At 42.2% G+C, this 22,226-nt stretch overlaps 1 protein-coding gene across 1 annotated transcript in view; it reads right to left on the bottom strand.

Moving 5' to 3' along the window:
• Positions 1-711: 711 nt before the first annotated feature.
• Positions 712-22,226, bottom strand: part of LOC126481991 (trace amine-associated receptor 1-like) — a 312,485-nt gene continuing 290,970 nt past the window's right edge. Inside the window, exons 3-4 of the mRNA XM_050105955.1 lie at positions 927-1,043; positions 712-765 (exon numbers count right to left, since the gene is read on the bottom strand). Of these exons, the coding sequence (XP_049961912.1) occupies positions 712-765; positions 927-1,043 (171 nt within the window). The remainder of the gene's footprint in view (positions 766-926; positions 1,044-22,226) is intronic.

Raw genomic sequence — 22,226 nt, 5'->3', positions numbered from 1 at the left:
ACCATTTTCAGTCAATGATGAGTTCATTCCATTATAGAGCCACCATCAGTTTGCCCAGTGCCTCGTTGATAACATAGGTCCATCGTCAGCTCTTACCAACTGAAATAGACTCATGTGACCAGGCAACGGTTTACCATTCGTCTGGAGTCCAACCGATGTGGGCACGATCCCAAGAGAGGCACTGCAGGCTGTTTCGTGCTGTTAGGAAAGGCACTTGCGTCGCTTGTCTGTTACCATATCCCATTACCGCCAATTTCGTCGCACGCCCTAACGGTTACGTTGGTCATACTTTCCGCATAGATTCCTGCGATTATTTCACAAGTAATGGTGCCTGTCTGTCACCACTGACAACTCTACCAAATGTCGCTGCTTTCGGTCGTTAAGTGAAGGCCGTCGGCCATAGCGCTGGCCGTGGTGAGACGTAATATCTGAAATTTGGTATTTCGGCACATGCACACAATTTGGTGCTCGGAATACTGAATTCCCTAACCGATTCCGAAATGGAATGTCCCAAGCGTCTAGCTCCAACTACCATTCTGCAAGTCTATTCATTTCAGTCGTCCAACCATAATGACATCTGAAACCTTTTCACATGAACCAACTGAGTACAAATGGCAGCTCCGCCAACGCAGGGCCCCGTTAATACCTTGTGCAAGCGATACTACCGCCATCTGCATACATGCATACATCTAACTCATGACTTTCGTCACCTCAGTTTACTGTAGGCAATGGAGGCCTTAACTGAACGTTTGTTGTACCTTCTTCCTGTAATAATGAAAATCATTGTGTACCTGCATTTAAAGTTTCCATCCGCAGTCTGTCGGTTGCTTTTGGGACAAAAAGCTAATTTGAATCTCTGTAGTGTCTACGTTATGCAAAGTCATCTGAGCGCTGAGAGCTAGGCGACGCGCCAGGTGGGTGTTTACCTTCTTGCTGGAGTGCCGGTGGTACCTGGAGGGGTGCAGCGTGCACATGTAGCGGTCGATGGCCATGCAGATCAAGATGACGGCGCTCTGTTGGCGGAGCGCGCCTCGCAGCAGCGACTGAAACACCAGAAGGAGCATACATGTTATACACCACAGCCGCACCTTCCTTCTGCTACGATGCCGCGTGAAGCGTAGGGGGACATACACAGTGTGGACAAAAAAACAGAAGCACCAAAAACACAACACATTACCATGCCTTATACGATGCAGGAAACTTTATGGCATTCAAAACAAGTTCTGGTCATCTTAAAATGGATAAATACAGGTCATAAATGATTTTGAAGGGAATCTTACCACCATCACCACCACCACCTTAAGAGTGACCTTCACCATTTCTCATGCAAAATAGTGGCAAGCTCAAGTAACTATGATGGAGGTAAATAGCAATCATGCATCCTCCTATCCAAAGTAGACCACAAAGACTCAGTAATACTTAGATCTTTCGACCACGATGATCGGGGAGGTTGCGAAAATTCGTCCTCGTGCTCACAAAACTATTCCAGGGCGATGCGGGCTGTGTGATCAAGGGCCTAACGCCTTGGGACACGGTGTCACCTACCGAGCGAGGTAGCACAGTGGCTAGCATACTGGACTCGCATTCGGGAGGACGACGGTTCAATCCCGCGTCCGGCCATCCTGATTTAGGTTTTCCGTGTTTTCCCTAAATTGTTTCAGGCAAATGCTGGGATGGTTCCTTTGAAAGGGCACGGCCGACTTCCTTCCCTGTCCATCCCTTATCCGATGAGACCGATGACCTCACTGTCTGGTCTCCTCCCCCAAAAAACAACCCCCACACAGCATCACCATTGGTGAACAAATACTGTACCAAGCGATGGACCTCATCAGCCAAAATATCACGTAATCCTTGACAGTAATCCGACCTTGCGTAATACCCGTTGGGTCCATGGAATACCACAATGTGGCTGACCAAATCATCACCGTGGCCCTGCCTTGTTCCAGTCGGCCAGAAGTTGGAAACAGTGTGAAACAAGTTTCATCCGACCAATTGGCTTCCTTACAATTCTCCGTAATCCAGATTTTATGGCTTCACCAATACATTTTCCTATTCCGTGCATTTGCATAACTGATGAACGATTTTGGAATTCCAGTTCGTCCTGCAATTCCCAATTTACGGAGCTCCCTTCGAGCTATTTTGCTGCTGACAGGGTTCGCGTGCGCAGCGTTCGATTCTGCTGTGCCTCTTCCAGCTGCCGTCCTCTCATTTTTCATAAGAATTCTCTTGAATTACCATTTGTCACGATCCGATCATTGAACGTACGCCTTTGTCAACGGTGCCAGAGAATGATGCTTTTCCACTTTCCCTGTATGCAGTACAAATTTTCGATTCATTGACCTCCTGAAACAGCAAACACTTTGGCTACTTTGATTATGGAAGCACCCACCCATCATATGAGCACCAACAGTTTGCCCACGTTCGAATTCTCGCAGCTCCGATATAATGCATTCATAAATACACGGAACACTGTTCTGACCACCATTGACGCTTGCAACATATTGATGACATTGCATAGGTGCCGTTTTGATCACATACAGCAGCGGAACCTGCAGGCATTTATATTCAAGCGTAACTTTCTCTCCGTGTTTCCATATTTTTTATGAACCCCTGTATTAGTGTAGCTCCTACATAGCACTAACTTTTGTTCATTTTTCCTTTCCTACGGATTAATTTCATTACAGATAGAAATGAGTTGTGTGAAATCTGTATACAGTAGCATAAGGGCCTCTGTCAGAAAAAAACAAGAAAAACAATAAGACCGTTAGCTTCCAAAATATTAGTTCGGCATAGGAAATTTTTACGTTATCTAATGAAGGCAGCCTCTTTACTTCAGTTACATTTACTGAAAGCGTTTTCCCTGTTAGGGTGACGTGGCGAATCAGTAACGCTGTCACGGAGAGTGCAGATCAAGCCGAACTATTCCAGCTTACGATTCATTCCCTCGCTATCGCAGTAGTCTTTCTTTTACAAGTAAAGGTAGTAGTCGCCGCAAATACAATGCTTTCTTCTTCATTTCGTTTGCGGGAGAAAATTTTGTTCGGATATTAGTTGCGCGAAATAATTGGACACATACTGTCAACTGTCAGACAACGGTTAATAGATGTCTTCCACATACTGTAGGATTGTGAGATAACTCTCATGAAAACAAGATTCTAGCTGTGCTGCTCTTGGCGACTCATCGCCCCAAGGACTATCTTTCTGTCTTCCAGGAAATGTCAATCACGCAGGGCTGTAACGTAACTACACTGAAAACTTACAGCTTACAAAACTTTATACAGGGCTATTCAAAAAGGAGGAACACATTTCGAACACTTATTGCTTCCAAACTACAAATGATAGAAACGGAGTTCCCAGGTTGCTGGAAAGAGAAAACAGATTTTTATGCCTCCAATGTGAGCACTATGTGCTACACGACAAATACATACACATGGAAAAAAGTTTTGCATCACGGTTCAGAGAGTTCAAGAACCTGTACAGAATATTGGAATAGAAATCATCATAAATATCATTTCCGCCCTTTTTATTGCTCATGAAAAGCACACATTACATATTGTAGCACCATACAACGACACCTACAGAGGTGGTGATCCAGATTTCTGTACACACCGGTACTTCTAATACCCAGTAGCACGTCCTGTTGCGCTGATGCATGGCTGTATTCGTAGTGGCATACTATCCACAAGTTCTTCAAGGCATCGTTGGTCCAGACTGTCACACTACTCAGCGGCGATGTCTGGAGAAGATGCTGGTCACTATTGTCGAGCGATGTCGTTATCCTGATGGAAGCCATTCAAAAGATGTGCACGATGGGGGAGCGAATTGTCGTCCATGAACACGAATGCCTGGCCAGTATGCTGCCGATAAGGTAACTCTATCGGTCGGAAGATGGCATATCGTACAGCCGTTACGACGTATTCCTTGACCACCAGCGGCGTAAGACGCCCATACATAGCGTCCTCCCAAAACAGCAGGAAACCTCCACCTTGCTGCACCCCATGGACAGTGTGTCTAAGGCGTTCAGCCTAATCTGGTTGCCTACAAACACGTCTCCGGCGATTGTCTGGTTGAAGGCATATGCGACACTCATCGGTGAAGAGAACGTGATGCCAATCATGAGCCGTCCATTCGGCATGTTGTTGGGCCCATCTGTACCGCGCTGCATGGCGTCATGGTTGCAAAGATGGATCTCGCAATGGACGTCGGGAGTGAAGTTGCGCATCATGCAGCCTATTGCGCACAGTTTGAGTCGTAACACTGCGAGCTAATACCCGAAAGATGTTCGGGCTCACATGCGGTTCCTCTTCGTCGAGATGTCTTGGCTCAAACTCGTCTAGGGGTTGAACCGCACGTGTCGCATTACAAGTCTTAAATTAAGCACTTGTGACCCTTTGGTTAAATTGTCTGGTTGATGGCAACTTTGCGAAGTAAAAAGTTAATATAACATATAGTAACAGTAATAATAATATCTGGAACTAAATTAACGACCCATAAATGATGTAGGCCACACAGTTGCGATTTTGTTAGAATAATGTTTATTCATAAAGCACATTAATAGCGGTAGTGGTCGTATTTAGAGTCACTGTTACACTCGAGCGCATATCTATTTGACAGAGATCGATCATTCACAATCTCATGGTGAATTAAAAGTCCAACACTCCACCTCGTTGACTAAGCGAAAAGTTAGAATTCACACCAGGCGACCGGCTGCTCACCGCTCAGAGACTAAGTCCCGCGATACCACACTACGCGAAATTTTCTAAGTCGTTTCACTTCCTACCTGCCTAAAGACCGACTGTCCGCTCTAACATCTCAATCAGAACTGTACCCCTTGGTGTCTCCACCCGAACTGTCCACTTTCGCGCCTGCACCCGCACTCTCTCTCTGCCCGTGCCCGGCCGCGTTTCCCGCGCGCCGAATATCTTCGCTCAACTGCCTACGGCAGTTCCTTTTCCTGAAGACGTCCATGTGATTGGCGACAGCTTATTCTACATTATTTTACATTTTAACATATTTAAGTAATCACAAGTTGACAACTTTCACGTTCTAAATAAAGTAACAATAATATCCATTACATAATAAACGTTAAATTCATTTACATAAAACCAATACAATTTCCTTCTTAACTTTCAATGCCCCTGCCATTAGTCTTGAACCAGTGTGCTTTCTGATAAATAAATAAGGAACAAAAGTAACTATTATGCACTAAACTTTACAACAAATACTCTATTACCTAATGATCAATAAGGTGTCATGCTGGCATCATTCAATGTGTTTTGTGTGGAGGAAATGATGATCTGATGCTTAGCGGAAAATACTGATAATTTAAATTTACTATATCTTTTAAACAATTAAAGTTACAGAGTTGATATTTACAACGTTCGCCATTTTAATTATTTTCTTCTATATGAAATATCGATCGTTAAGATCGACCAAAGCGTTCAGATTATAGAAATCGGATCTTTGTTACAAAACTTGTTAACTGAACTATTATAGATATGATCAGAATTCAAGTTTGATTGGGATTACCATGAAAATTTATGGAGGATGGTAGATTACAATAACTGTAGCTTAATTCACTGAATTACTACGGAATTAAATAGTTTTCTTAAATGTTTCCCCTTATGACCGATATTAGGTCCGCCATGTTTAACACTGCTATGCTTCCCTGGTTTTTCCTATGGCGTAGGTTCTCGTCTGTGTCACCCGCACACTACAGCGCTTAGGCCTCATCAGCCTGGCCTCATTCAGCACAATAGACGCCCGTGGACTTTCCTCATCTCGTGGCGAATTTGCGCTCTTTGTGGTCCACGGTCCTGGACGACGGGGTTCGTTTCAAAATTCCTGAGGGCTGACTCTTTCGGCCATATACTTAAATGAGACCGAAGTGCTTGTTAACCGACAACACGATGTCCTGTGGCTGCACAAAAAGCATTATTCAACATGGTGGCGTTGCTGTCAGGTTTCCTCCGAGCCATAATTCGTAGATAGCGCTCATCCACTGCAGTAGTAGCCCTTGGGCGGCCTGAGTGAGGCATCTCATCGACAGTTCCTGCCTCTCTGTATCTCCTCCATGTCCGAACATCATCACTTTGGTTCACTCCGAGACGCCTGGGCACTTCCCTTTTTGAGAGCCCTTCCTGGCACAATGTAACAATGCGGACGCGATCGAACCGCGGTATTGACCGTCTAGGTATTGTTGAACTACAGACAACACGAGCCGTGCACCTCCTTCCTGGTGGAATGACTGGAACTGGTCGGCTGTCGGATCCCCTCCGTCTAACACACGCTGCTCATGCATGCTTGTTTACATCTTTGTACGGGTTTAGTGACACCTCTGAACAGTCAAAGGGACTGTGTCTGTGATACGATACCCACAGTGAACGTCTGTCTTCAGGAGTTCTGGGAACTGGGTTGATGCTAAACTTTTTTGATGTGTGTAAAAACGGTGGCAACTTTTCTGTTACACACGAAGCAACTGGTCTTTCGTTATCGAATTCACAGCTTCAACAATGCGATGTCGCAGACTTTCAGGAGTGTTGGACATAGCAGAGGGGGATAAGAACGCGGTCTTTTACGGAACGTCACAGGTGAAATTCACAAGGTGTGCTTAGAGAGGTGAGCTTGGAGAATTTCTCTAAGCACATCCGACGTTTCTTGAATGACACTATTCCAGGACATTGGGTTGGAAGAGGAAGAGCCGAAGATGAACGTTGCTGGTGGCCTCCTAGCTATCCAGGGAACGTACCTTGTGACTTTTATCTGTGGGGTTATGTAAAAGACCGCGTTTTTTATCCTTCTCGATGCCTGATACTCTTGAAAGCCTGCGACCTCGCATTGTTAAAGCTGTGAATTCGATAACCAGAGACCAGCTCCTTTGTGTGCGGCAGGAAATGATCTACCGTGTTGATATGTGTCGTGTAACACATGGTGCTCCCAATGAACGCGTAAAAATTTGAATTTTCCTCTTTCCAGGAAAGTTGGAATTGGAAGCAACAAATGTTTGAAGTGTGTTCTCTCTTTTCGATTAGCCCTGTTGTTGTCAAACGTTCTTTTATTTGTGTAGTACCTTTTACTGTATTATCAGTTCAATGTTGTAGTTGTAACTACATTAATTTATTGTTCTTCTACGTAAATTTTAGCGTCAGGAATGTGTAGTAACTACTTCAAAGAAATTGTCATTGACAAAGTGATCGTGTAACATCACTCTCAGTATATAAGCAACTTGAAAAACTTCCGATGTATCCGCACACAATAAGTTGGGGAACGCCTTGCGATATAGAGTGAGCGTAAAAAGTTGAATACGTAACAGTTCGTAGTGGTGTGTGCTCCTGTAGGGACGTTGCTGTTCTGTGCCGCGTGAGAGCCAAGGAGAAATCTTAGAGCAGACGAATTGCTGCTGCACTATGCTCAAAGTAATGATTCAAATCCTCAAATCGATGTCCTGTAATACGTTTCGAATCAAAATTGCTCGAGAAGATATACAAGAAAGAAGAGCGTCTCAAATGGTATGTGAGCTGTACAATATGAAGCTTTATTATTTATCACAAAAGGAAGAATTGTTATCTATTTAAATTTATTTTTCTAACAGGGTTACTATTAGTTTTCTTTTAGGGTTGACAATATATCACGTCACAAGTTTAACTTTTTCAATTCACTGAAAAGTACCTTCTCATGCAACTTATCATTTATGTCGTACGGCATCTGAACAAATTACATTAAGCATTTGTTCTATTAAAAGAAGAAAGAAGTACAACACCACTATTGTTGTTTCACGACTATGAAATTTAGTGGGTACTGGTAAAGATTATCTCTCTTTTATTACCCTTCTTAACTGCGCAAAACATTGAGTACCTACAGCCGTGCATTGTTCTGACCAGTACACATGATTTGCTGTTTTTACCGATAGTAAATGAAGCCTTTCTTCTTTCTCATGGTTCAGATTTAAAGCAGCTGTAATTTTTCAATTCAAAGTTTCTGTAGAATTTTCAAAACATTGAAACTTATTTCTGGATTGTCTAATTGTAAGTACTTGCTTCTGTCTTAACCTTCGTATTCTGCACTGACACAAAATAGCGACGTTGTCAAAGGCCGCTAAGTAGAGAAGATGTGACAGGAAAATTTAACGCCCGTTGTTGAGTGTGGCATTGTGTCTTCAGATATCGATTTCCTTGCTATTGATTTACGAGTTTTCAACCTATAATGCTTCACAAACGTTGTAACTGTTTAAGTACGTAGCTTATTAGGTATTGTGGTAAAGTTGGATAGATTGCAAGTATCTCACTGTGCAGTTAAAGTGAATTCATTCCAAAAATCTTATTATGTGCCGCAAAAGGGAAAAAAAAAAAGAAAATGAAACTACTAAACTATGTAAAAATGATTGCACAGTTCTTACAGCATGGAATGTGTGAATAGTAACCTCAATAGTAACTTCAAATAGCGGCTGTTGTAGGGTAGGCGACGGAAATTGTTTCTTGTTTCAAAATGTTAGTATTCCATAACGAACTATAGGAACAAGAAGAGAATACAATTTGTTTGTATATTCCTCGTCAGTATGTAGGTAGAAGGGTGGGTCTGTGTCTCCCTATAGCGAAAGCACCGTGTTTACATTTCAAGTCGCCTAATGAATTTGATCGTCGCGTTCTTCATCTAACGTGACTTCTAAAGGAAAAATGAGAATGACCAATTCACTGAATCGTGGGGAGGAACCATAAAAAAAACCGAAAATGTTCACTAAGGAGTTGAGCAAATCTCAAAAATTATCACTGATGGATTTGAACCCTTTGATTTTGTAAAGTAACCCTTCCTTTTTATCAGATTTGACGTAATTAACGAGTTCCGTAAGACAAATCCTTCAGTTTGCATGAAAAATGACGACTTCGTCTGCATTTCACTTTGAGTACTTAAAGTTGTCGATGTATCGGTTGAGAGTAATGATATTCACATGGAGGACCTCAATTACTGTTTATAAAAAGCGAGAAATAAAAGCAGTATGTGCTACAGGCTGTATATAAGCATAGGGCAAAAATAAAGAAAAAATTAAATTTATCAGAGAGAGAGAGAATTTTTAAACCAAATCTGAATTTGCATTACGAAGTCAATACATCATAATGTTACAGATTTTGTTAATAAATGTATGCATGAATATTAATAGTTAGCTTGAAAGTAATGAAGTTATTAGTTAATCAGCTATTTTAGTGCATACATTTGGCAAAAAACGATACTTCATGCGTTTCTCCCATTTTTTTTTCTAATGTGGGGGCCGAGTGTCAACATCTCCCTTTTTTCCTATAGGGCCTAAGTTAAAACTCATGGAACGAAAATTGGGGGGGGGGGGGGGGGGGTGGAAGTTAATACAGAGAAATGTAAATGATGTCTTGTTTTAATGGTGCAAGATGTTGCTTCCATTATCATAAATATATGTCCAAGTGTTGCTATATGCTATCTTTACATGTAGAAAACTATTATCTCTCAAAAATCTTCAAATCATGAGCTACACTTCTAATTTTTATAAATGAAATTAGTGATTTTACTTAGGGCACTTTTGTTTCCTTTGTCTATGGTAACTTCCAGAACTCAAATTAATCATCAAATTAACTGCATTCTGAATTGCTTGAGTATCCATGTATCACCACAATAAAATAAAAACAGTGAATGGATGGAGGAGTATGAATGAGAGCAGTGGCGTATTTAAGTTTACAAAAATAATGACTCTGACCGACAGAGTAGTTAAAATGATAGAATGGCTTGCCACCTTTCAATTTCAGTTACACTCGTAATGGTATGATCAACATAATTTTAGGCATTAATTGAAAATATCGACCAAGAGTAGGGTTTAGAGCTGAAGAAAATATAAACAGTCAGAAGGATGCTGTGGTACGATATCGGGGCAGGAAACAACCGTCCGGAAGAGGCACAGTGACCGATGGAAGATGGGTCGGCGCATTTATGAACGGCTGATAGCCCGTCGAGCGGGCTTGGTGGTCCACACATCAAATATAGCATCCACGTTGTAAAAAATCATCATCGCTACTGACAAAAGGAAATTAAATGACGAACATATTCACACACACACACACACACGCACACACACACACACACACGCACACACACACACACACGCACAAATGGTTCAAATGGCTCCGAGCACTATGGGACTAAACATCTGAGGTCATCAGTCCCCTAGAACTTAGAACTACTTAAACCTAACTAACCTAAGGACAGCACACACATCCATGCCCGAGTCAGGATTCGAACCTGCGACCGTAGCGGTCGCTCGGTTCCAGACTGAAGCTCCTAGAACCGCTCGGCCACACCGGCCGGCACACACACACACACACACACACACACACACACACACACACACACACACACACACTGGAATTTTACGAAGCGTGCAGCAAGTTTTCTCAACTACACACAATCACATTATTTGGGAAATAGTAACAATATCATAGAAAACAAACGATAAGCATAATTAACATTGCATCTTAGAGAGTAGAAATAACAAATGAACAGTAGCAGTTACACAAATACCAGTGACATAGTGCAATATAACCGAAATACCTGTAATTTCGTTTAGACCAAAATTTTTACATGCACGTTACGCACAGTAATACTCAAGTCGTATCTTTATTAGCAGCAATTATCAAACTGTACTGAATTGTGAAACTATGTTACAACAAAAGGAAAAAAAATTAAACGTGGGTCTGAAATCTAACCATTTACTAGATGATTGCGAACGTGTGTTTACGAACCATCGCTGCCTTCAGCATGATGTATTATCTTAGTTAGTGCAGATGAATCTGAAACACAAAGTTATCGATTAAGTCTCTATCTCTTCTTCGGTCTTCTTCTTCTTCTAATGCCCATCCGTTCCGGATGTTGGTGACTATCGGTAGATACATCACTTCTGTTTGTTCGAAAAAGTTCCTCGCTCCTGTGTGAAGCCCATTGCCTTAATTTTCCGATCCAAGGTATTCTTTCTCGTCCACTCTGCTAAGGTATCATTCCAAACTGACTCAAATTTCAACTGTGGTCTACGTTACCGATACATCGTCGAAGCTATGATTTTTAAGGAACGCTTTTACGTACTGGTGCCAGTGCGGTGCTGGTTCGAGGTACTGAAATGAAAATGCAAAACTTCCTTGGCTGCTGTGTTACCCCATCTTGATGCATGATGGGTACTGAGCGAACGACCTAGCTGCAGTAGGGAAAGCCCTATCGTCAGTAAAACAAAACAGCAGATTACAACTTTGAATTTCGATGCGTACGTTAAAATTAATCCCAAATTTCTATGGTCATTCTTGCATAAGATACAGTTTTGAGAAATCAGATCAATCTTTTTGTAAGACATTATATTATATACAAGACGACCGAGAATCCCGTTATCATATGAAACTGCAGTAATTCGCGTAATAATGCAGATATAGAGGTAAAAATTGGTACAGGTACTTTAAAAGGCTTGAGGTTTCATTAAAACCGAAAACGAGTGCACAAGCTGGTCAACAGATGGCGCTGGACAGTAAAACATCAGTGAACAACGCATCCTATCCGTACAAAATCCAGCGTCATCATGAAAATGTTAACCGACAATTTTGTGCCGCGGAGAGCGTTTGACGTGTGGGCACTTCAAAAAAGAGGGGAAGATGACGATTGGACATCCAACGTGTTGTGGATCGACGAAGTCCATTTCACACTACGAGGGTCTGTCAACATCCACAACCGCAGAGTTTGGACTACCGAAAACCCTAGAACTGTCCCGGAAACCACATTGCATGACTACGAGTACAAATAAGGGCAGCTTGTTTTGTATTATCGCCAAGTAGGGGAGATTGTGCCACAGACATGATACGTGAATTGGAGTGGCTATAATTAAAACAAAGGTGTTTTTCGATGCGACGGGATCTTCTCATGAAATTTCAACCACCAGTTTTCTCCTCCGATTACGAAAACATTCTGTTGGAACCCATCTTCATAGGGAGAAATGATCATCACGATAAAATAAGAGAAATCAGGGCTCCCACAGAAAAATTTAAGTGCTCATTTTTCCCGCCCGCCGTTCGAGAGTGGAACGGTAGAGAGACAACTTGAAGGTGGTTTACTGAACACTCTGTCAGGGACTTTATTGTGAATAGCAGAATAATGGCGTAGATTTAGGTGCAGAAGTCACGGTCTGGTGTGAACTTATCACATCAGTAGAGATCAGACACTTTTCCTTCCAGTGAATGTGGGGTGCTACTTTTCAAACTGTCAGTGTGATGTGTGTGAGGTACGCCTATATGTTACAGAATCGGATAGTCCCTAGCATGGTTGATGAACACTGCTGCAAGGTGCGACTTCTATGCAGGTTGGCACTCCACCACGTATTTCTAAGCATATGAAACAGCTCTTGTGCACATCCTTTGTTGAGGGTCGCGTGCTTGGCTCCCCAGGACCCTCACTTCAGTCCAGGTGGTTACTGGCTGTGGGGTTACCTGAAGTCGCAAGTCTACAGCGATCGTGACCTCATTGGGGATGCGTAAAGACATCGGACGGCAATTTCTCACCGTACCTACTGACACGCTGTACAGTGCTGTTCACAACATTGTCCCTCGACTGTTGGTATTGTTGATGAATGATGGGGGACATGTTCTACATTTTTTTACGACGAATATCGTGAATGAGATTTTCACTCTGCAGTGGAGTGTGCGCTGTTATGAAACTTCCTGTCAGATTAAAACTGTGTGCCGGACCGAGAATCGAACTCGGGTTCTTTTTCTTTCGCAGGCAACTGCTCTACCAATTGAGCTACCCAAGCACGACTCAAGACCCGTCCTCACAGCTTCAGTTCTGCCAGTACCTCGTCTCCTACCTTCCAAACTTCACAGAAGCTCTTCTGCGAACCTTGCAGAACTAGGTTCCCAGAAGAGGTTCTGTGAAGTTTGGAAGGTAGGAGACGAGGTACTGGCAGAACTGAAGTTGAAGAACCCCGTCTTTGCTAAAAATCAGTTGCTATGCTAATTATTACTTTTGTATCATATGAAGTGCCATTAGTTGGTCATTTCGTGCACATTTTTGATTTCCATAATACGACATGATATTTGATGCATGCGGGCCAATTTTTACCTCTCTACCTACATTATTCGGTGAAGTATTGAATTTTTAAATGTTAATGGACTTTTGGGTCACCCTGTCTAATTGAGTTTTGTGTTACATTAGTATTACAATAGATACTTAGATGATTTTGTTTTAAAACATGTAATTAAACGACATCCGTTTTTAAACTGTATGTAAAGTTAGGGGAAGTTTACGAGGGACTTCTGCAACCAATGTAAAGTTATACGGACGCTAACGTCCCATTTCTGACACCAAACGTAAAAGCGTACGTGCCGGGAAGGAGGGATATGATTGTTTCATCCCACTCCTGACACCAGTTTGCAAAAGATTTCGTGGTTTGGGGATGGGGAGAGAAACTTCTGACACCAATGTTAATGTATAAAATGACAGGGAAGGGGGAAGGAGGTCGTTAAATATGCCTCGTGGCAGCAGTGTGCAGGAGGTCGAGCGGTCAGGATTTGATAGTGGGCATCGAGGGCTGCCGTTAAATGACAAAACAGGGAATTAAGTACAATAAAGAGGGTGTATTTCGACATACGGAGTACAAAAGGCGCACCTAGGGTCGGAAGTTAGCAGGTTTAGGCCAGTCTAGGAAGTCGAACAATCAATAAAAATGGGCAAGGGAAGGGGAAGCGGTTCATGTTAACCTATGTTGGTGGCCGCTCGTGAAAATCAGAGCCTTCCGAAAGGACGTCTGTTCTGCTCGAGGTCTGGATTACAAGAGAGAGAGGCAACCGTGTTCCACACCGCAGAACACTCCAGCGTCCACACACGTGACCTGTATCCCACGCACGCTATGAGCTAAGACCAATAGCGTGAATTCGCTAGCAGTTTCAGCAGAGGGCTCAGGGCGTCTCCTGTCAGCATTTTTAACTGGACAGAACTGCCTGGGGTTTGAAAGGCAAGCGACTTGTGTCACGTAGACACGGTGTGAATTACTCTGGGAGAAAACTTGTAAAGATCCCACGGAGCCTTTGAAATAAATTTTTAAAACTAATTCCCAAAAATTTTTTTAAACTCATTCCCTAAAATATTCCTTGTCTGGCTGCCATCCTGTGCATGTAGTAGATTTCATTTCCCATCTAAAATAAGCTTCATATCAATAAATAATCAGGACTCGCCAGTAATTAGCTGCCATTTCCATAATTCCTTTGCCTGGTCACTTCAGTTCTGCAGCTTTTGGCTGTGTCTTTCTGTATCCTTCCATCGGTTACTATCGTTCGAATATTCAGAATTATACCATTATCATTTAAATTTCGGGCATAAGGAAGAACGGATTCATGAATGGTATAGTTCGCCTCTTCTACAGGAACACGCTACTTACCGCCCTCGTGAAACTGTAAAAGCTGGAGGGTATAAAGTAACGAGCATTAGGTTAATTGTGTGCTAAACAATAAGGCTACATTTCGTGTGAGCTGAATGGCGCTAATTGCTTTTAACCCAATTGAAATCGTGTGGAAGAAAGGGGAAAATTGGCCCTGGATGTCTCTGTGTGCTCACAGCCGGAGTGTTTCATCACGCTTTCTATTGACATGCAGCATACATGTAATTACCGCTGTCCATTGTCCGGCGCGACAATGGACGCCCGGCAGACAGCACCTGCGTGTGATACGGCCGCGACACGCCCGCCGTATTGTCGATATCGCGCGCACCCATTGCGAGGCACTACCGTGCGCTTCAGTGGAACGAGCGCGATTACTCGCGATCAGCTACGGTTACTGGATTATTAGGGGTGCTTCAGTTTCACATTGTAATGCTGCCACCAGCCACCAGTTAGACGTGCGACTACGAAAGCGACGGACGCAGAGATATTGTTTCTCAGATGAAGTCAGAAATGGACCTACAGATAACACTCTTTGTGTGATGTCCTGCCCACTCGTCTCTTATAGGGTGCCTAAATGCTGATTTCTCGGATAACCAAACAACAACTCAGGCAAATAACATTAACGCTTTTTTGTTACAATAAAGCAGATTGACGTAGCTTTGGATCGTAAGGAAATGGCGACATGTAAATAATCAATGTCCTTCGCTTTATACAATGTCCACGCAATTTAATCAACACCTTCATGTGGATCACTAATCACGGCCCTTCTAGTGTCTCTCTTCTAGTGCGTGCTCTCTAGTCTGGGTCTGCTAGTGCCTCTGCTAGTGCGCTGAGACTGTTTTTCTTTCTTTATTGTTATTTTATACCTTTACAAAAGGTAGGCCGGCACCGTCCTATCCACGCCGCTCTTGGGCCACAGAAAAAAAAAAAATTACAAGAAACATGGAATCATAAAAACAGATGTACAAGTAAGATAAAAACAGGAGACAGACAAATGAAAAAGAAAGGAAGTCGTTCACGGAAGGCACTGATCGCACAGGGAAGGTCAGCTCAGTACAAAAACGTAGACAGACGGTTGAACACGTGAACGTAGGAGCACTGACGAAGAAACACTGTTGCACTAAGGTGAAGAGAAACACTAACACAATGATGGCGATCTTCGGCGCACTATAAACACACTGTTGCAAGAAAAAAAAGGGGGAGGCTGCCACAGGAAGATACTGGTGGGTAGAGGGGGGAGGAGGGGGAAGGATGCCAGGTGGAGAGAAGATGGGAGGGAGAGGGTATGTGGAGGAGAGGTGTGGAAGCCCGGGGAGGGGTGAGGAGGGGGAGAGAGGTGGAAGGAAGTGAGGAGGGAGATAAGGGAGAAAAGGTGCCCTGGGGGAAAAATCGAGACTGGCAGGAGCGGCGCTTATATTCTCTTCGAACAGAGGCCACTCCTGTCTTGGTGCTGTCCTAGTCAGCATACTACTGGCTGACGGGGTCTCACGGCCTTCTCTGCCCTTGCCTCCTTCATCTTCGTGCCGGCGCTTGTCTTTACGCCGGAACATTTTGCACTGCATTTTTCTCGGTGTGTGTGCACCAGAAAGAAAATATGAACGAGATTTGCATTGTCATTTACACTCGTAATGTAGCCGGAACGGTGTTTCGTAATTTTATCCCCAATTATGGTCTTTTTAAAAAGCTGCAGCTGAGTTAAACCTGTTTCTAAACAAGGATGCTTTTATGTCAATTCCTAATTATTTTTTAAGGTTTGAAAATTCTGATGCCAAAGTAGCTACCACCACAACTATCAATCGATAGCATAAATTAGCAGATTGTGCAAAACGACAGATAAGTTACTGTTTTCAGGTTACAAATAGTTTAACACAGGGTGAGCACAAAAGAATTTTACACTTTAAAAAGTTGGCAGAAACGAGACGGTACAAAATATTCTCCTTCGAACCAATTTTTTTTCTCATATAGGGGCAATTCTTTTGTTGCAGGCTGCCGCCACCAGAGAAAGCTAGTGGAGGAAATGACAACTATGCTCTAGCGTCCTCGGCAAACAGAGAGTGGTATCTGCTGTCGAGCTGGTACTTCGCACGCATCACCTCCAAGAGTCACTCAGTAGAGTGTCCATTATCACTTGGTACTAACAGTTTGAAGAGATGAGCCCCGTTTACAAAGGCAGAATTCCTGGTCGTATTACTGTGTCGGAGCAAACGTTGATCGCGTTCGAGCTACATTCCAGCTAATCCTAGAAATATGAAGTCGTGATGAGGCGTAGCGCCATAAATCGCACTTACAGCAATTAACACGAGCGAGCAGCTTCCCGCACAGATGAAAGGTGGTCGTCAAACGACACGTGTGCGCTGTGATCATAGCAGCAGTTTCATGTACACTGGTGTCCAAAATTAAAGCAACAAACTCCATTTTCTCTGTTTTCTTTCTAATTCTTGACATAATCATACAGACTGTCAACAGATATCCTTAAGATAGTGTTCTGCACGGAATGTCGCACTCCTGTCAAAGGACAACCTCGCAGACGACGACATCAGGATATCTTTCAGATGGGGTAGTGTTTGCCGGGTAGTCAGTCATCCACAATTTCTGTGTACAGAGTCACAGACGGTGCAGTATGGCACAGAGAACACGCCTACCAAACTCCCTGCGGTGGAGGACCATAGGAAGAGTGGAAGCAGCACAGTCGCAAACTGATGTGACCTTACCGCTTAATGTCAATCGTTCTGTTATTTTTCGGACAGTTTATAGAGGCGGAAACTGTACCCCGAAGACCAGGGTACGGCCGGCCATTTCAGAAATCAGAAAGGGAGGACCGTTATTTGGTTGTAAGGGCATGACGGTAAAGCCTTACTGCTGCACAGCAACTGCCATCTGACCCTGCAGCATCCACAGAAAGTATTGTCTCGAGGTAGACGGTGTACAGAACGCTTCGGCAGAGTCTCCTTTATTGGCAGAGACCTGTTGTTTGTGTAGCTCTGACGCATCGTCACGGAAGGGAACGTCTGGAGTGGATTTGTCAGCATTCCACGTGAAACGTGGGCCAATGTTCTTTTCGCAGATGAGTCACGATTTGGTATGGAGACTGATTCTCGATGAATCCGCGTCTGAAGGGAACGTGGAACTCGATTTCGGGACCCAGTCACTGTGGAAAGAGACCGATATCACGGAGTATCGCTAATGGGGATATTTTGTGATTTCTCAAAGGCTTTTGATTGTGTGAATCGTGAAATTCTTCTAGATAAGCTGAAGTAATGTGGTGTGAGTGGGACAGTGCACAAATGGTTTAATTCATAGTTAACTGGAAGAATGCAGAAGGTTAAAATTAACAGTACAGATGGTCTACAAATACCAGCAGAGTCCTCTAACTGGGGAGGTATCAAGAATGGTGTCCCTCTGGGTTCAGTATATTAATGACTTGCCACTCTGTATTCATAAAGATGCAAAGTTAGTTTTTTTGCTGATGATATAAGTATATTAATCACACCCAAGAAGCAAGAATCAGCTGAGGAAATTGCAAATAATGTCTTTCAGAACATTATTAAATGGTTCTCTGCAAATGGACTCTCACTAAATTTTGAGAAAACACAGTTTATGCGATTCTGTACAGTAAATGGCATAACACCATTGATAAATACAGACTATGAATGGAAGTCTGTTGCTAAGGTAGAATACTCAAAATTTTTGGGTGTGAGTATTGATGAGAAATTGAAATGGAAGAAACACATCGATGATCTACTGAAACGGTTAGGTTCAGCTACTTACGTTATTAGGGTTATTGCAAATTTTGGTGATAAGAATACCAGTAAAGTAGCCTACTATGCCTATTTTCATTCACTGCTTTCATATGGCATCATATTTTGGGGCAATTCGTCATTAAGAGAGAAAGTATTCATTGCACAAAAGCGTGTAATCAGAATAGCTGGAGCCCACCCAAGATCACCTTGCAGGCATTTATTTAAGGAACTCGGTATATTCAGATACCTTCGCACTACATATACTCACTTATGAAACTTGTCGTTAATAACCCATCCCAGTTGAAAAATAACAGCGAAGTGCATTGCTACAACACTAGAAGAAAGGATGATATTCACTATTCTGGATTAAATCTCACTTTGGCACAGAAAGGGGTGAATTATGCTGCTACAAAAATCTTTGGTCATTTGCCAAATGGTATTAAAAGTCTGACAGATAGCCAACCAATATTTAAAAGCAAATTAAAAGAATTTCTGAATAACAGCTTTTTCTACTGAATAGATGAATTCTTAGATATGAAGTAGTAACTGTAAAAAAATAAAATTAAATTAAAATAAAATAAAACAATTAATTAATTAATTATTATGTGTAAAGAAAACTTATTTTAAAGTGACACGTTCCACATCATTACGAAATGCCGTATTCATGATATATGGAACAAGGAGTAATGTATATATGTATGTATGTATGGTGTGAGCAGGGATTATGGGAACTACGCGAACACCTCTTCACGAAATTGTACAGGTGAATCGGAAAAGTTTAACTGGTGTCAGGTATTGTGACAAGGTCTTGGGACCTTATGTGCGACCGTTGCGAGGTGCTGTGGGCCCAAAATTCATATTGATAATGCCAGTACCGGTGATTGATTTTTTCTTGGAAGCGGAAGATACCACACGCGTGGCGTGGCCTGCGACCTCTCCCGACGTGAATCCCATAGAGTTTGTTTGGGATCCACGGGGAGACGGGCTGCGTCACGTCAGCTTCACCAACCACTTTCCAAGACCTGCGAGCAGCTCTGCAGGAGGAACTGGCATTATTGTCTCAACATGAGATTGATGACATCATTCACTGCATGTCTCGCCGTTGTCATGCTTGTGTTGCTGCCAGAAGTGGTCGCACCCCACACTGAGCACATTAACCAGTTTTCAGAATGTGTGTGCAAATCCATTAAGTTGGGAAAAACGAAGACCACTTTTGTCTACCGTTATGCACTTTGCAGCTGTTTACATTTTGTATTCTGTGCATTGTGTCTACTTTACTATCACTTGCGTATACTATTTTGTGGAAAAATAAAGGGAACCTTAGAAAATTTCGGTTTGTTGCTTTAATTTTGGACACCAGTGTAGTTAACGACTGTGGCCGAAAGATGTCAGCACCTTATGGACAATGAAATTATCAAGTCAAAAGATATATTTAGAAATAAAACTTTATCCATTGTGAATATTATGACTTCTATTAATTATTGTTGAATTATTATGTTTAGTTAATCGTGTGAACAAAGGTATGAATGCGGAGTAGAATAATAAATGAATATTATTGTTTTTATTAACTGAGTATACATCAGCTTGAGAACTTGGTTGTACAGAGAAGAGAGTGAATCATGCTCTCACAGGAAACTTGTATCATGTAATTCGCCATTTTATGGTACTGGGGAAACAAGAAACTGTTTACGGTAATTCAGTTTTTTAAATATGGAGTTACTATGATATCTGGGGGGGGTGCTCAATTTTTTCATTCAATAAATTGCTCGTAAAGACTATTATATTGTGACTGCTTGAATGTAAGAGATACAGGATTGCGCAGGTCTAAACTAATATCGGATGGCTATGATATTTCTCAGCCACTCAGAGGCCAATATGTTCGCGCATCTTTCGTGAGCTAAAGAATCGCTGAGTGAAATATAACTACATTTCGGAGCTCAGTTTTTATCGTGTTCGGACACGTGTATTAGAGTTCTGAATAGATGTGGCTATTTTGTAGAACAATGAGTTAAAACTGTCAACGGAGGGCCGCAATGTGAACGCGAACGTGTTTGAAAGACGAGCACTCGAAATTCCGATTTTTATGTGTTAACTGTGACTCTTGAAGTAACTAAAATACGGGTGCCCTAGTGTTCAGGTCGTGACCAAAAAATGAACGTTCAAAGACATCGACTGTGTTGAGCGAGCATTCTACCACACAATCCGTTTTGTAATTTTTTGATAACTATCACGAGTGACTGCGATTGCGTGTGAGCGTCGAAACTGTAGCTTCAGTTCAGTACGGTCTTGTCGGTGCTTTATTTACACTGAAGAGACAAAGAAACTGGCCCTATCACTGCAATTACACACGCCCTACACTATTACAGAGCCTCCATCAGCTTGAACAGTCCCCTGCTGACATGCAGGGTCCATGGATTCATGAGGTTGTCTCCATATCCGTACATGTCCATCCGCTCGATAGAATTGGAAACGAGACTCCTTCGACCATGCGACAGGCTCAGCGTAGTGTCAAGGGAGAAAATCTATAGTCCCACTATTTTTGAGGGAATTCGTCACAGGCATTTGCTACCTCGACATACTTTGTTGGCAGGTTCTGTCTCAACTGCAGAAACACTCTAGCAACTTCCATCTGCTAGCAATATGGTTCTCACTTCTACTTAGCTGTACGACAACTCCTGACCAAACATCTGCCTGAACTATGTCTCGACGAAGCAGCTGCTGGTGACGACGTGTGGTGCAGATGGCCTTCACAATCAGCAAATTCAGCCCTCTTACGATTTTTTATGACTTCATGCGAAAGACAAACTATTTGTCCTACCTATGCCACAATCCTTGTTACAGCTACCGCAACGAATCGCAGTTGCAGTGGAGTCCATGACACTGACAGACTGCACAAGGTTGGGAAGAAAATGATTTCTTCATAAGACAGTATCTGTTAATAAATGTTTCAGTGTGGTAGGAATTATTGAGGTTTACTGCCTTTTTGGTTATTTTAAGGCCTTGGAATAGATATGGGAAGACACCCTACCTGCAAAAAAATTTTTATTGTATGTACGAGTATGTTGTATAGTAGTCTAGTGGTCTTTCTGAATCCTGAAAACCTGTGCCTAATAGGTGCCAAGACAATTTCTTTCTTTTATGCTCATGGCACCTTTATCTAGATTAACATGTAATTATCTAGAAACCTCAAGATGTAACCGTAAGCAGTTAGATGACCTTCAATGCATGGTTGGTAACATGTGACGTAGACTGTTGAAATATATTGGCGCTCTGGAGTTTTAGTGTAAAATGTGATCATTTTTAAACGCTCTGCATATATATGGTATGGTAGCAGGGATGTCGATGTGCTACCATACATTGACATCCTTTTCAGTAGCTACAAGTAAGTGCTTTGTTAAACAGACAAGGTACTATTATTATCAGATCCAATGATGTTAATCCCTAATAATAATTATTAAACTATGTCTCATACATCGATGTGTACCGATGTAAGAGGAAAAAAAAATTAGATTTCAGTTGACAGTGCATGTCGTAATGATGTTGTCTGTATGACTATTACCTAAATTAATTTCAGAGTTGCTTAGAACGAAGTGCATCTGTCCGTGTTTCCACTAATGTTATATAGTAACCACAAAATACAAATACTTTGTAATGTAATTATTAATATTGTAACATAATATGCATTTTATGTTTGTTGTTGCGTGTAACGTTAACATCCATGTAGTACTGATAATCGATCTTATCAGTAGTTGGTATATCGTCGCAGTGCCTTAAATGCTTCATTCAGTAATCTTTGTTCAGTGCGTAAGTATAAAACACATAAACGTCTATGACTCTAAATGGTCACAATGTTACGTATGTTGTAAGTAGGCTGTTTAGGTTTTTTTATTGGTAACGCCACCTCTGTATAAGAATCACTGGCTGTGCTGTGTGCAGTCTGTGATTTTTATACAGAGGTGGCGTTACCAATAAAAAAAACCTAAACAGCCTACTTACATAGCCAGTGATTTTTATACAGAGGTGGCGTTACCAATAAAAAAACCTAAACAGCCTACTTGCAATGT

The sequence above is a fragment of the Schistocerca serialis genome, chromosome 5 (genome assembly GCF_023864345.2).
Source record: "Schistocerca serialis cubense isolate TAMUIC-IGC-003099 chromosome 5, iqSchSeri2.2, whole genome shotgun sequence".
NCBI classification, from domain to species: Eukaryota; Metazoa; Arthropoda; class Insecta; order Orthoptera; family Acrididae; genus Schistocerca; species Schistocerca serialis.
This window is presented reverse-complemented; position numbering and strand designations above follow the sequence as displayed.